Raw genomic sequence first — 16174 nt, 5'->3', positions numbered from 1 at the left:
AATGTGAGTGGTTGAACAGTTGAATGCGCTGTAGGAATGTACTTATCTATGCTCGTATCACCCGACTGCAGGTCCTTCCTTTAAAGAAATCCCAATAAGAAGATATGTGCAGGTTTTCAGAGACACACACTAAATATTCTATCTTCAAGTGGGAATCACAGGTTGGAACTGGATCTCTCTTTTTCTATTACCATTCCCCTTTCCCCATAGCAGATGCAGGGTTCACATAATCAGTTAAAGTCTGAGCACGCATCTGTGGGAAGGAGTTGGGTAAAAAGGCATCTGCTCCTGTGGAAGTTTGATTTAATGGGTAATCTTCGGACACCTTTGCTCCCAAATCCTAACTTTTCACATTAAATCACTACATTCAAACATGGAAGCTCCAAACTGCAATTCATCAGACGCAGAAAAAGCACAATAAAGCCACCATGTGGTAACAGTAAGCTATAAAACAAATAATTACACTAGCCGATTACTGAACTGCCTAAGAACACAAAATGAGTCTCACTCAGTTTCGGACTCACCAGAACGTTTGAAACACTTAGTCTCCATGGTTTACACCCATAACGCTATAAAACAGTGTACTGACATCTCCAAGCAAGGCAGCGAGTCGTCACATTATTGACAAACACCAGTATATACTAAATCACTCTCCAAAGCCAAAACTGTTTAAAAGTACTCTTAAAAAAACACCAGAATGGACTTCTCCAACACCACTTGAAGCACAGTTGCTTGTTCCCAGAGAAGAGTAGATGAGCGCTGGAAACTGAGAATTATGAAGATAATACGATGGGATAAAAATACTTTCAGTACTGAAGCTCTCTATTACATTTCAATATAATGAGACAACTGAAGACGTCTTTTTAACTATTCTTTAACGGAAATAACATTTGCTACTAAAGAAGCCAGTACACATTGCCTACTGTTACGTTATCTATATATTCTCTCTCACCTTCATGGGAGATCCACCCTCATGAAAGAACTTTGTAATGTGGAAAATTGAGGTGGTCGGGACAAAAGCCTGATGAATGGGATACTAAATGGGGTACTAAAGGAAAAGAAAATTCAAAACGAGGTGAGGCTTATGGTTATTCTTTCCTCACTTTATTCAGCCGCAGTTTTTTTATTTTTTTAACAAAACGACTTTTCCCACAGCCATAGGGGAAACAACAAGAAACCGTTATAACCAATCAATAAAGCAGTCCACAAAACATAGTTCATATTCTCTGTGCATGCCCCCTCTTTTTTCCCCACTCAGCAGCTGGACAACTTGCATTTCTTGACCATCTTCATTGGGGATTGTTTTAAGTGTTTTTGGCTTGTATTGTTGTGGAAGGCTTGTGAATGGGAGGCATAGCACTGCTTCTGGAATGGACTAACGTTTTCCCTTTCAGCAAACATGGATTCACATCTCAGAAATCATTTATGTTTTTTTCTCCTTAGAGACTGACGGTGCACTGTGCATCTGTAGAGGGCATAGAGTTGCTCCTGTCTGTACATGGCAAACATGCACTGACTCTTTGATATCCTGGAGACCACTCGAGAGCGCTGTGTAGCCTTGGGCTTGTGCCCAGTAGCAGCCTAGAACTAGATGGCCGCGTTGCAGGTCTGTTTTGTGAATTCCTTCATTAAGGCAGTAATCTGGTGAAAGCAGTGATCGAGACGCCTGCCAGTGGCAGGTCTGTGTTCACGCTCTATTTCCTTGCTGTGGGCCTGTTAGCAGTGGCAGGTGTCTCTACTGCCTTTTATCCCCTTTTTACTTTTTGCACTTGGCCCAGCGCAGCAAGTAACGCTCCTGCTTCAGGACGGAATTTGGCGCTGCAGGGACCACCCAGGCTGCAGACCTTAAGAAAGTTGGCATTAGGACTACTGGTCCTCATATCAGAGGCTCTATAATTTCGCTAGCTCCCTCTAGCCTTTGAGTACAGCATGGAATCCCTAGAGGCTACCTACCTGGAGAAAGAATCCACCTTCTGTCCCCTTAGATGAGGAATTCTGCAAGGCCATGGGTCCCTCTATTCAACATGGCATGTCATTGGCACAAGCGCCCCTACATAAAAAGAAAGATGCATTGGCGGAATTGCACCTGGAGCCCCGAGGCCCTCCAAAAGTATGACAGTATCCCCAGGCAGCATGCAAAAGACCCCACGACCAGGGGATGGATGGGGATGCTTTTGAATGCCTCAAAGAGGCCTTCCTGCACGCTAAGCACCATTTCGCAGACGTGGATCCCCCTCCACTTTGGTAGATAACCCTGAAGACTGCAGGGAGGAGGATGAGTGCCAGGGTGAGTCAGATGGGGAATTTGGCCCCTCAAGAACATAACATACAGCCTCAGATGAAGCTTCTCACCCCAGCTCAGTTTCAGGCTCCCAAGTGGATCCTACCGTGCCTGATATGCTGGACCCTGATGAGCGGAAGCATTTAAGATCCTCCATGTGCTCCCCTAGGGAGAAAGTGCCTGCCTATGTGGCGAGTCACCAGCTTAAGCCAGGAATGCCCTCACCCCTCCCTTGTTGGAAAGGTAGCCCTTACCCTCGAGGTAGATCCCCATATGGCCACCATCCTGGCGAAGTTTGCATTTGATCCCAAAAAGGGATTAGACCGTTCTTGTAAGTTGTGCCAAGATAAGCTACTAGACATAACAGGACCCCTCACAAATTCTGGACATGGTGAAGAATGAAAAACAAAGTAGCACCCTGATATCTTCTGAGATCCTCTCTGGCTGGGCACAAAGGGCAGTGATCTTTCTAGGGAATGCCAAGTGTGGATTGTCGGCTGAAAGGCGTCACTCATTGCGGATTAAAGTTGACCCAAAATTGGGGGATTTGGCCACCTCTTTGCGGAGTCCTGGGTGCAAGGCGGTCTATTTGGTGACCCTTTTATGAAGGAACTGGGCAGATTCATTGCAACCTTTAATTCTCTAGACAAGGTGCAGACAACAACCAAGAAATTCTTTGGCAATAAGATTTGAGGGGCCAGTTGCGTGGGGGCGCGAGTCCGACCACTTCACAGTCAATGCTCCTCAGCGAAGCCAGAGTTCCTGTTCTGGACAATGGAGGGGCCCAGCGAAGTATGGCAACTTATCTGCCCAGAAGCTTCAGACGTGGACAAGGTGCCAGGGGCGGCGGTCGAGGCCCCCAAGGATCTTATCAAGGTAAGAACTCTCCCTTCGTCCCACCTAAAATTAGGAGGGTCATTTGGCTTTGTTCCTAAACCAGTGGAAAGATCTGGCGACCGATGCATGGATACTGCAAACAGTACAAGGTGTTCAGATAGAGTTTTTGGAAACCACAACCCAAAGGTCCAGACATTAACATCTTTTCTTCTCACAGAAGGACTCTAGTCTCAGAGCAGGAAATAGCAGATTTGTTGAACAAGGAACAGATTTTTCCTAGCGATTGTTCCTATCAGGCACAAGATCAAAAAGATGCTGCCCCGCCGAATGACTTCTCTTCATCAACTGACTAGACTGAGGGGTCTGCTGGCTTCATCCATCCAGGTCATATGTCCAGAACCTTTGCATTACAGATCCCTGCAATGGTTGAAGGCAGTACATCTACATAAGGAACTGAAGTACTCAGAAGTAGTTCCACTGTCTGACAAAGCTCACGAGGAGATGGAGATGTTATGGGGAGGGAGGGCGGCATCCTTTATTCTGGAAACTGATGAGGAATCAGACTATCGGTCCTCCGGCCCCCAGGTATTATTTTCTTTGGGATGTCAACAAGGTGTTGAATCTTTTCCTCCCATGGCCAAGGAATAAATACCTCTCCAGGAAACAGCATTCCGGTAAGTTGGCCATGCTTTTGTGCTTAAGCTCCTGTAAAAGGATGTCAGATGTGAGGGCCCTGTATATTACAGAAGAGATTTTCATCCCAGATGAGGTAACCCTTCATATATCCTGGTGTACCAAACATATGGTGAAGGTGGTGTCTTATCCGACATTCCAAGCATCTCCTAAATTATGTGTGGTTGCATGCATTAAGGCATACGAGGCAATTACGGAGGAGATTCGCTCAGCGGAAGAGAGGCAGCTCCTCATGTCCCTCCGTAAGCCTTGCAGAGCAGTCTCCTCCCCTACTGTAGCCACTTGGGTGAGAAATGTCATGCAAGAAACTGGTATTGAGACGGATATTTGGACTCCATTCAGCAAGAGGTGCTATGGCTTTCAAGGATTTTTCTTTGGGGGCTAAATTGGAAGACATCTTGCAGGCTGCGGACTGGTCTTCAGAATTCATGTTTAAACATTTTATTTCAAGCCTGTTTCTAACATGGCTATTGATAAGCTCTGAACTAGCATGATCTTCGCCTCCGGTCCCGACAGAATATAACATTTTCAAGCTTCGGTAATGGAAAGTTCCATTTCTAATAAGGATACGGAGGCCAGGATTATCCCTTCACATATCAAGGCAGATTGTTTCCCTCCTGATGCGTAACATGGAGGGTAACAGGCTGGATTTTTTCTTGAGGATGAGTACAATTACCTTCATAGTAAAGTACATAGTTTCATATTAATACATCCATGCTTGTATGGTTTCTTTTAATTGAGGTATTGTGATAATATTTCATGCAAATTGTGTTATTTAGTTTGAATCTGGTAATGATATCTGAAATGCTTTTCCTCTGTTTTAGGAAATGACGTGTCCAACCAGGAATGAATGAATGGCTGAGGGAATCTTACTTCGAAATACAGCACACGCATGCAGAAAGAGGAGGCCTAAGCAGAGAAGATGGACTATGTTTTGTGGACTGCTTATTGAGTGGTCATAACGTTTTCTTGTTGTTTCCCTAATGGTTCTGGACAACGTAGTTTTGTTCAAAAAGGCTGCTGTTAAAAAAAATGAGGAAAGAAAAAGCATAATCCTCGTCTCCATGTCCTTAATAGAATTGAAACTTTCCATTACTAAAGCTAGGAAATTTTATATTCATGCTTTGGACTGAGCTTCTTAAGAAGGGCAATCGGGCTGACAGCATTCAGTGAACTTTTAGATTACAAATAGTAGGAGTATGCTAGTAAAGGGTTGGAGCCTAAGGGACAGGGTTAATTGTTGAGGTAACCTCGAAGCATTCTGGATAATCATGATGAAGGTACTTAATCATTTGCAGACCTTCTGTCAACATCAAGGTAACTCTACACTTCTGACTTGAAGGCACAAGTATTGCTCATGTACCGAGAGCAAAGCGTTCACTCATGAGAAGTCAATTCTACCCAGAGACTGGAACCTAGTTACATAGCTGGAAGCTAATCATAATGCCATACCCTGTGGAGAGAGAGGGAGCGAGCCAGACAGTGGCTCAAAAACAGAAGTAGCTTAAGAACAGCTGCTCACTGCTGTAAACAAATTAGCCATCACACAACCAACACTTCATTCATCTCCCTGCCCGAGAGGGATTCCCTGTGCCCAGCAATTAACACCACTGTGTCTGATGTCTTCATACACCATCCCAATGTGCTGTCAATTAATCGGTGTCTGCTCAACTTGCACACAAACAAGCACATATCCATGTGTTATACTCATGTGCATCAGTGTACAAGGGGTCATTAATACTAACTGACTGTATGCCGGAAAATAAAAACAGGGGCGATGTGGAGGGGAGTGATATGGGTCTGATGGGGCATACACTTCCATCTGTGCACTTAGACATCTACTTACAAGCCTAATGTATTTATGCACTGGCTGTGCATAATATATATATCCATCCATCTACCATGGGCATAAAAAACACAATGGCAGGTGGGCCAGTGGAGGTCATTTATGAAACGGAGTAGGCAGGTAGGGGTAGAGTAGAAACTGACTGGGGCAGAGGGGAAAAACAACCACTTATGTGGAGTGCTGGAACACAAAAAGGTAGCTACAAAAATGGGAGCAGTATAAGGACACAAGTACTAGGTCCATCCTTCAGGACAGGGTCAAACACAAGAAGCGGACGTGACGAAGGCATGGCTTCACAAACCGGAATGACGTAAATTAGACATATGTAGAAGCAAACTAAGGTTATGCTATGGGTAGGCTGCAAATTCACTGGATCTAAACAACATGTCTCAAAGAAACAGTGCATGCGCTGTCTAGCCGAGACCTAAAAATGTTATATAAACTAGGGAAAACTAGGGAGGCAGGTAGACATTGCAGCTGCATAGAAGACCGGCAGTGCCTATTAATAGCTAGGAAACTGGCCCTGCTGCACACCCCAACCATTTGACAACATTTGTGCTTCTCCGAAATGTGAAACCACTAAAGGTTAGCATAATATATGCTGAGTAACACTCGTTACTTGTAAATCGTGATTAATTAGATAAATGAAGCATGCTGTTGTCAGGTGAACATTTGTTAACGCAACTTAAAGCTATATCATGTGGAATGATGAGAAACGACAAAAAGACAAAAATGTAACTGTCTGACGTGCTGTCAACAAAATATATGGTGATTGATATGGAGGCGCCACTTGAGAATGGAGGGCACAAAGTGCAGCTAACTAGACAAAGACTTATTTATAAACATAACAATGTTTGGCTCATATATTTAAAAATATTGAAGTGCAATTATCAGATGTCAGAAACATTAAGAAAAGTAGAAATTTCTATTTCCATATGCGTGCAAAGCCAGCAACTGATGACGGCCTTAGAAAACCAGAACAAAGTCTTAGTGATTCTCAGATTAGCTGCTTAAAACATTACACTCTGTTCACCTATTTTAAACTTTTTAAAACAGTGCCAAATATACACTAACTACAACTACCTTAACTGATTTAACAGCGCCAAAATAGTAAAAAGGTATCTACTTACAGGGAACAGGTTACTTCCATCATTCTTAGCCATTGAGGTCTGAACATTTGAGAAAACAGCAAGAGTTGAGGAAATTAGTATGCCACTAGACGAAAATTGTAGGTTTATGACAGTAACCTGAAAAACATCAAGTATCCATGGTTAATAAACTAAACAAACCTTTTATTCCTCATCAAGCCATATTTTTTTATTTTATTTTTTAAACAAAAGCTCCTTTACACTTTCTATCCACTTAGAGATGTCTTATGCAGCACTATAAAAATCAGAAGTATGATTTTCAACAGAACAGTATATTTTAAACTCAATAGTAAAATTGTTCATAGTAATGTTGTAGTGAATTTTACACCTATGAATTAAAAAGAGTGGTAGCTAACTTAAAGCTATAAGGATCTCTGTATGTGTGCGAGTATACCAATCAGCATCATGGATTACAGTTTACACCACGAAGCTGTTGTAAAGTGGTGTAACCTAGGCCGGCTGTTAACAAATCAGCACAAACATTTTGAAAAGATGTGCTCCCAAGATTGCTAAAAGCAACTTTTAGGAAGAACTGTCAAGGCAGAAAGAGTGGTAAGAGGTGCACTTGGGTGGTAGAGGCAAACAACACACATTCCATTTAGATTTGGAAAGAAAATACAAAAACCTACTGTACAGACCCACACCCGAAGCTGTACCAGAAGATCAGGAACATTCCACCATGTGACCTTTTTTGTTTTAGTTTGGTGGAAACCGTTTTAGTTAAATACATATACTAGATAGTTATAGTTAAGACCACGTTTCCATAGAAAAAGTGTTTTTTGACTTGCCCATGTATTTTGCACCTTTTGACGAATCTTCACGAAATTTTCCCAGAAAAATGTTGCAGTGATTCTGGTTGCACATGGAAAGTTTTCGGGTGATCCGTCAAGCGGGGACAGAGAAAAAGGAGGCTAAAACACATTGCATTTCCCATGTTAATTTCCATAGGATCCTTTAGACATGACTACAGGCCGAACCAGTAGACGGAATGACAGAAAATGTGGCAGAAAGCTAGCTGTCGGCACGCAGATTACACTTCCGCTTATTTGGTGTGAATCTTTTCCATATAGTTTTTGAGATACTGAAGGGAAAATAAATTTGTATATCTCTGGCTGCGAAAAATTTGTGAAATTCATTAATTTTTCGCAAATGCGCATGCAAAAAGAAGAGTTGGAATTGGCTGACCGCAATCTGACTACAAAGTTGCTGGTGCCATTATATCTCAGCGGACATGGCCCTTGGGGTGGGGGGGAGGAAGACACTCATGCATCCACTCACACACCCACTCAGACGCTCATGCACTCCCTCAGACACACACCCACTTTCAGACCTGCTCAGTCACGCACCCACTCACTAATCCACTGAAAGACAGGCCCTTTGGCCAACCTGCACTGCCCACAGCCAAAGGACGTGAATGCGTGGGGTTGGGTGGTTATGAGTGCTCAGCTGCAAGGCCCAGCTGCAGGCCAGGCCTTTTGACCAACCCCTGCCGTGTGCAGCGGGGGTTGGATAGAGTATAGTAATTAAAATTGCTTTACGTTAAAAACTCAAAAATTCACTGAAAAATATCAAAGGTTACAGGGACGTTACATTTAGGTTCTGAATTTACTTGTACAAAACCATAGAAATTCAGCAGTTATAGAGTTCTTCGCTTTCGCCATGCACAACCAATTACTCCACATTATATCACTGATCAGTGCTTATATGGCATATTTGATAGTATAACTGCAACACTTGCAATAAAATTATTGATAAGGAAACTGTGCATGGCAAGGGCGCAAGTAATAGTTACCTTAGGGTGCGAGTTTTAGTTACTTAAAAGAACTGTAACTAACTTCTGCTGAATATCTATGGTTTTGTACGAGTAAATTCATACTAACGTCCCTGTAACCTTTGTTTTTCTCAGTTTATGTGTGTATGTATGTGTGTGAATATATATATATATATATATATATATATATATATATATATATATATATATATATATATATATATATATATATATATATATATAAAAAATGTCACTTACCCAGTGTACATCTGTTCGTGGCATGAGACACTGCAGATTCACATGCTGTGCATTATCCTGCCATCTAGTGTTGGGCTCGGAGTGTTACAAGTTGTTTTTCTTCGAAGAAGTCTGTGAGTCACAAGACCGAGTGACTCCTCCCTTTCGGCTCCATTGCGCATGGGCGTCGACTCCATCTTAGATTGTTTTCCCCGCAGAGGGTGAGGTAGGAGTTGTGAGTATACTAGAGGTGCCCATGCAATAAAGTAGTTATGTATGTACCTAATGTTTATTAAAATAATATTTATTTACAATTTTAATTCATCTAAAAACGGCTACAGGCTACCGGGGAGGTGGGAGGGCGCATGTGAATCTGCAGCGTCTCATGCCACGAACAGATGTACACTGGGTAAGTGACATTTTCCGTTCGGTGGCATGTGTAGCTGAAGATAGACATGCTGTGCATAGACTACCAACCAGTAATCTCCCCAAAAAGCGGTGGTTTAGCCTGTAGGAGTTGAAGTTGTCTGAAATAATTTTCTTAATACAGCCTGTCCTACTGTGGCTTGTTGCGTTGCTAACACATCTACACAGTAATGCTTAGTAAATGTATGAGGCGTAGACCAGGTCGCTGCCTTACATATTTCTGTCATAGGTATATTCCCCAAGAAAAGCCATTGTGGCGCCTTTCTTTCTAGTGGAATGTGCTCTTGGTGTAATAGGTAATTCTCTTTTTGCTTTAATATAGCAAGTTTGAATAAATTTAACTATCCATCTGGCGATGCCTTGTTTGGATATAGGATTACCTGCATGAGGTTTTTGGAAAGTTACAAACAATTGTTTTGTTTTCCGAAATTGTTTCGTTCTGTCAATGTAATGCATTAGTGCTCTTTTTATGTCTAATGTATGCAAGGCTCTTTCGGCTACTGAGTCTGGTTGCGGAAAGAAGACTGGGAGTTCCACAGTATGGTTTAGGTGGAATGGTGATATGACCTTTGGTAGGAATTTTGGATTGGTACGGAGAACCACTTTATGTATTTGTATAAAGGGTTCTTGAATAGTAAATGCTTGTATTTCACTTACTCTTCTAAGTGATGTGAAAGCTATTAGAAAGGCTACTTTCCAAGTCCGATATTGCATTTGACAAGAATGCCTGAGTTCGAATGGTGGGCCCATGAGTCGTGTTAATACAATATTAAGGTTCCACGAAGGTACTGGTGGTCCCCTTGGGGGGGTAAGATTCTTTTTAGTCCCTCCATAAATGCTTTCATGACTGGGATTCTAAAAAGTGATGTTGTATGTGTAATCTGCAGATAGGCAGATATTGCGGTGAGATGGATTTTAATGGAAAAGAATGCTAGATTAGACTTTTGTAAGTGTAATAAATAGCTTACAATGTCCTTTGTGGAGGCATGTAGTGGTTGAATTTGATTAGTGTGGCAGTAGCAAACAAATCTTTTCCATTTGTTTGTGTAACAATATCTTGTTGTAGGTTTTCGCGCTTGTTTAATGACCTCCATACACTCTTGTGTAAGATTTAAATGTCTGAATTCTAAGACTTCAGGAGCCAGATTGCTAGATTGAGCGATGCTGGATTCGGGTGTCTGATCTGTTGTTTGTGTTAACAGATCTGGTCTGTTTGGTAGTTTGATGTGGGGTACTACCAATAAGTCCAACAGTGTTGTGTACCACGGTTGGCGAGCCCAGGTTGGTGCTATGAGTATTAGTTTGAGTTTGTTTTGACTTAGTTTGTTGACTAGATAAGGAATGAGTGGGAGAGGGGGGAAAGCGTAAGCAAATATCCCTGACCAACTGATCCATAGTGCATTGCCCTTGGACTGAGGGTGTGGGTACCTGGACGCAAAGTTTTGGCATTTTGCATTTTCTTTTGTTGCGAATAGGTGTATGTTTGGTGTTCCCCAGTGTTGGAAGTGATCCTGTAGGATCTGGGGATGTATTTCCCATTCGTGAGTTTGCTGGTGATCCCGACTGAAATTGTCGGCTAACTGATTCTGAATGCCTGGTATGTATTGTGCCATTAGGCAAATGTGGTTGTGAATTGCCCAATGCCAAATCTTTTGTGCTAAGAGAGACAGTTGTGACGAGTGTGTCCCCCCTTGCTTGTTGAGAATACATTGTTGTCATGTTGTCCATTTTGACAAGAATATGTTTGTGGGCTACTAGTGGTTGAAATGCTTTTAATGCTAGAAAAACTGCTATCAGTTCCAAATGATTTATGTGAAGTTGTTTTTGTTGATTGTCCCATTGACCCTGTATGCTGTGACTGTTGAGGTGTGCTCCCCACCCAACCATGGAAGCATCTGTTGTGATAACAGCTTGAGGCATTGGGTCTTGGAATGGCCGCCATTTGTTTAAATTTATTGGGTTCCACCATTGAAGCGAGGAGTGTGTTTGGCGGTCTATCAACACTAGATCTTGAAGTTGACCCTGTGCTTGTGTCCATTGTTTTGCTAGGCACTGTTGTAAGGGCCGCATGTGTAATCTTGCATTCGGGACAATGGCTATGCATGAGGGCATCATGCCTAGAAGTTTCATTACACACCTTACCGTGTAGTGTTGGTTTGGTTGTATGCTTGATCTTATATTTTGGAACAATTGGACTCTTTGTGGACTTGGAGTGGCAATTGCCCTTTGTGTGTTGCTCCCAAATATTGTTGTATTTGGGATGGTTTCAGATGTGATTTCTTGTAATTTATAGAGAACCTCAGTTTGTGTAGAGTTTCTATAACGTTTTGCGTGTGAAGAAGACACTGTTGTTGAGTGTTGAGTCATCTAAATATGGGAATACGTGCATGTGCTGTTTCCTTATGTGAGCGGCTACTACTGCTAGGCATTTTGTGAATACCCTTGGGGCTGCTGTTATTCCAAACTGTAGCACTTTGAATTGATAGTGTATGCCTTGCATTACAAACCTTAAGTATTTTCTGTGAGAAAGATGGATGGGTATGTGGAAATACGCATCTTTGAGATCCAATGTTGTCATTTATTCCTCCTTTTTTAATAAGGGAACCACGTCTTGAAGTGTTACTATGTGGAAGTGGTCTGATTTGATGAAGAGATTCAGTCTTCTGAGATCTAAGATAGGTCTTAACGTTTTGTCCTTTTTTGGAATCAGGAAATATGGTGAGTAGACGCCTGTTCCTTTCTGATGATTGGGTACGAGCTCTATTGCTTGTTTTTGTAGTAGTGCTTGGACCTCTATTTGTAATAGGTCTATGTGTTGTTGGGACAGATTGTGTGTTTTGGGTGGCACATCTGGTGGGAATTTTGTGAATTCTATGCAATAACCATGTTGGATAATTGATAGGACCCATGCGTCTGTGGTAATGTGTGTCCAGTTTTGGTAATATGTGGTTAACCCCCCCCCCCCCCACTGGTGACAAGTGTTGGGGTGTTGTGACACTGAAGTCACTGTTTGGTCTGGCTTGGTTGCTTGGAACTTTCCCCTTCCTCTTGGGAATTGTCCTCTATAGGAACCACGAAACCCTCCCCTTTGGTATTGTGCCTGATAGGTGGGTCTGGTTTGAGAGGTGGAAGGCTCAGATGATTGTTGCCAAAACCCTCCTCTGAATTGTGGTTTTCTAAAGGTGCCTCTGACTTGTGGGGAATAGAGCGCGCCCATGGCTTTGGCCGTGTCTGTGTCTTTTTTTCAATTTCTCAATGGCTGTGTCAACTTCCGGCCCAAACAATTTTTCTTGATTAAATGGCATGTTCAACACCGCTTGTTGAATCTCTGGCTTGAATCCAGAACTTCTCAACCATGCATGCCTGCGAATGGTTACAGCAGTGTTGACAGTTCGTGCTGCCGTGTCTAGTGCGGACCTTGTCTGGTTGTTAGATATGGCCTGTCCTCCTTCCACTACTTGCTGGGCACGTTTTTTGTGTTCCTTGGGCAAGTGCTGTATGATGTGCTGCATCTCGTCCCAGTGTGCCCTGTCGTAGCATGCAAGTAGGGCTTGCGAGTGTGCAATCTGCCATTGATTGGCTGCTTGTGCTGCCACTCACTTGCCCGCTGCGTCGAATTTTCTGCTCTGTCAGACGGTGGAGCGTCTGACGATTGAGAGTTTGCTCTTTTTCTTGCCGCCCCTACAACCACTGATTCCGGTGTAAGTTGTTGTGTCATGAACACAGGATCTGTTGGGGGAGGTTTGTACTTTTTCTCAACTCTAGGCGTGATAGACCTTCCCTTTACTGGTTCCTGGAAAACCTGTTTTGCGTGCTTGAGCATGCCCAGGAGCATTGGCAGACTGATATGAAGCGTGGGTGGATGCCAAAGTGTTAAACAGGAAATCATCCTCCACTGGCTCTGTGTGCATTGCTACGTTGTGGAACATAGCTGCCCTAGATAATACCTGCGTATATGCAGCACCGTCTTCTGGTGGTGACGGCTTTGTTGGATAACAATCCGGGCTGTTATCCGATACTGGTGCATCATATAAGTCCCATGCATCAGCATCATCCTGTGTCATCCCAGTATGTGTGGGTGACTGCATTGTAGGTGTTCCCACTGGTGACAGTTGTAGTGAGTGCGGTGGGGACGGTTGTGGTGAGAACCTTGGTTGTGGAGATTTGTCTCTAAGCACTTTTGCTTTAGGTTGCATTTCTGTCTCCTGAAATGCAAGTTTCCTTTTAGATTTGAGTTGAGGTAAAGTTTGTATTTTTCCAGTTTCTTTCTAGATATGTAACCTCCTTTGTGTATGGTCCGGTTCTTCCATACCTAACTCCTGCTCAAATCTATGTCTTTCCTTGAATTGGCTGGAAAGTCCTTGCTCTTCTGAGAAAGAGCTTCTTCTCTGCTCCGAAGCCGCTTTTTTCGGTACCGAGGTTTCTGTTACAGTCTTTTTCGGTTCCGAAGATATTTTCCTTATTTTGGGCGAATCGAACTCTCGGTGTCGAGATCGTTCGGTGCCGGAATCTCGACCCGAGACGGAAGTCTTCGGCAATTCTTTGGCCTTTTTCAGTGCCGATGATTGGTCACCTTCCTTTCGTTGGGTTGAGCCATGGCCTGCTGGCGGTGGCGTCCCCATGGCCTTAAATGTTTTTGTGTGAGTTTTGTACAGGGTAGGTTTACTCACTGTTCGCTGCACCGTCGAGGGTCGTTCACTTTCGGATTCATCCGAGTCCATCCCCTGGATGGAGATGCTTTCCTCCTCTCCGACAACGAGTTGTTCTTTCGGTTTCTACGCCATTTGTAGTCTTCTTGCGCGTCGATCCCACAAGGTCTTTTTCGATCGAAACGCTCGGCAAGCGTCGCAAGTATCCTCCCTGTGTTCAGGTGATAAACACAGATTACAGACCCGGTGCTGGTCTGTATAAGGATACTTCGAATGACACTTAGGACAGAAGCAGAAGGGGGCCCTGTCCATTAGTCTGGGACGACGGGTGTGGTCGGGCCAACCAGGCCTCAGTGAAGAGTGGAAGCCCCGAAGGACCGCCGGAGCGCTCTTGATGTCGGTGTCGATACACTAACACTAACCCGTTACCGAACGATAACAATACAGTCTAATTTTTCAATAATTTAGCTAACTTTCCTAAATCGAAATACGGAGCGAAGAGGAACACATCCGAACCCGATGGCGGAAAGAAAACAATCTAAGATGGAGTCGACGCCCATGCGCAATGGAGCCGAAAGGGAGAGTCACTCCGTCTCGTGACTCGAAAAGACTTCTTCGAAGAAAAACAACTTGTAACACTCAGAGCCCAACACTAGATGGCAGGATAATGCACAGCATGTGTATCTGCAGCTACACATGCCACCAAACATATATATATATATATACATATACATATATATAATCATTGTTAAATCAACGGAGGATGATGCTTGGTGCTGAGAGGGCTTGCTGTCCTTCCCAGAACTACAAGATCAATTGTCATGCACCCCATAACTACACACCTCAAGGACCGGTGGCAAGAGGAATTGGGGATCCTAGAGGATGCTAACTGGGAGGAGGTGTGTAGATACCCAAGGCAGCCACTGGCAGGTTTTCACCAGGCACAACTCAAGATCCTCCACCAGACATACTATACTAGAACGAGCTACATTAAATGGTTAGGATTGGAAGTGATAGAAGCCTTGGGACCTGTAACACAGTTGGCAAACTACTCCGTACCCCTTGCCTGTGCCCAAGAATCAAGGCCAAGAATCAAATGCCTCATACAATGCTGGCATTTTTAAATTAATGGAGGAAGATATCAACCTCACTCCAAGTATGGAGGCCCTGGGTATATGGGTTGAACAAACAATCCCAAAAAACACATTACTATTCTGTAATACAGTCTTAATGGTTGCCAGAAGAGATCTAGTCAAACTGTGGGGGATGAGCAAAATGCCCAACCATAACAGAATACTTCTGTAATAAGGACTGGTGCATATAAGCCTAAGAGGCAGTATACAAAGTCCAGGGATATCTTCATGAGTTCACTAAGGGGTCGGTCCCTGGAAGGAAACCTAAGAAACTAAGTATAAGGGACCACACCGATACCTATATTTATGTGGAAAAAAGGAGAAGGAAAACGAAGGGGCTATATAGGAGACTACACAACTAACTGTAAACTGTACATGAAATTATGGTATATATACACATATATGTACATCTAACTACGGACACTATATGGCATGTCGTGAGATCTGTATACTGAGACTAGTACTTTTCATTACTTGTCTACTTGAAGCAAAACTTAAAAATAATTATAGACAGATATATAATGATATATTAGCTGGATGCACGTTCAGCAAGCAAATTGAAACTAACAAGGTCTCTTCATTATTTAGCCCTCCTCGGAGGCCTATTTCTTGCAAATACAATATTTTAAAAGCAAATTCACTTATTTACACTAAACTACACACAGTGGAAAGCAAATATTTTCATGGGAATTAGAATTTATGAGAGTGAAACTTAAACCCAAACCTCATCAGGTGCAGTAACCCTCTGCCAAGTTTAGTACAATGTAAAAACTACACTAAAGATACTAGCAAACCATAAAAAGGCCTCTTCAATCGAAATTGTGTAATATTATAAATTATAAATATGCAGATATGAACAGCCAGTGCCACATGGGGGAGAGGATCAATCATTTACAATTGGTAAAGCCTCAAATGGGTCACAAAGTCAGGTCAATCCCTGAATAAGGGTAATAAGTATTTCATATACATTAGTCCTATACATAGGTATTTAAATAACCAGAGATCAGTGGTTTAAATGCATACACAGAGAAAAATCAGACTGAGTAGGCTTAGTCAGTATCAGGGATGTGGAATTCCTATCGCGCGACGCCCGGGACATCTTGTTTGGGGTCAAGGGCAACAAGTTTTTATGTTTACTTTGTCCTTGGGACAA

At 42.9% G+C, this 16174-nt stretch overlaps 1 protein-coding gene across 4 annotated transcripts in view; it reads right to left on the bottom strand.

Annotated features, from left to right (window-relative positions):
* Window positions 1-16174, bottom strand: part of EYA3 (EYA transcriptional coactivator and phosphatase 3) — a 900226-nt gene that overhangs the window by 815604 nt on the left and 68448 nt on the right. For all 4 annotated transcript variants that reach the window (XM_069225116.1, XM_069225117.1, XM_069225118.1 and 1 more), the window contains exon 2: window positions 6788-6904. In XM_069225116.1, the coding sequence (XP_069081217.1) occupies window positions 6788-6820 (33 nt within the window). In that variant the 5' untranslated portion in view covers window positions 6821-6904. The remainder of the gene's footprint in view (window positions 1-6787; window positions 6905-16174) is intronic.

The sequence above is a fragment of the Pleurodeles waltl genome, chromosome 3_1 (assembly GCF_031143425.1).
Source record: "Pleurodeles waltl isolate 20211129_DDA chromosome 3_1, aPleWal1.hap1.20221129, whole genome shotgun sequence".
Taxonomy (NCBI): Eukaryota; Metazoa; Chordata; class Amphibia; order Caudata; family Salamandridae; genus Pleurodeles; species Pleurodeles waltl.
Note: the sequence above shows the minus strand (reverse complement) of the source record. Positions and strands in the feature narration are given on the sequence as shown.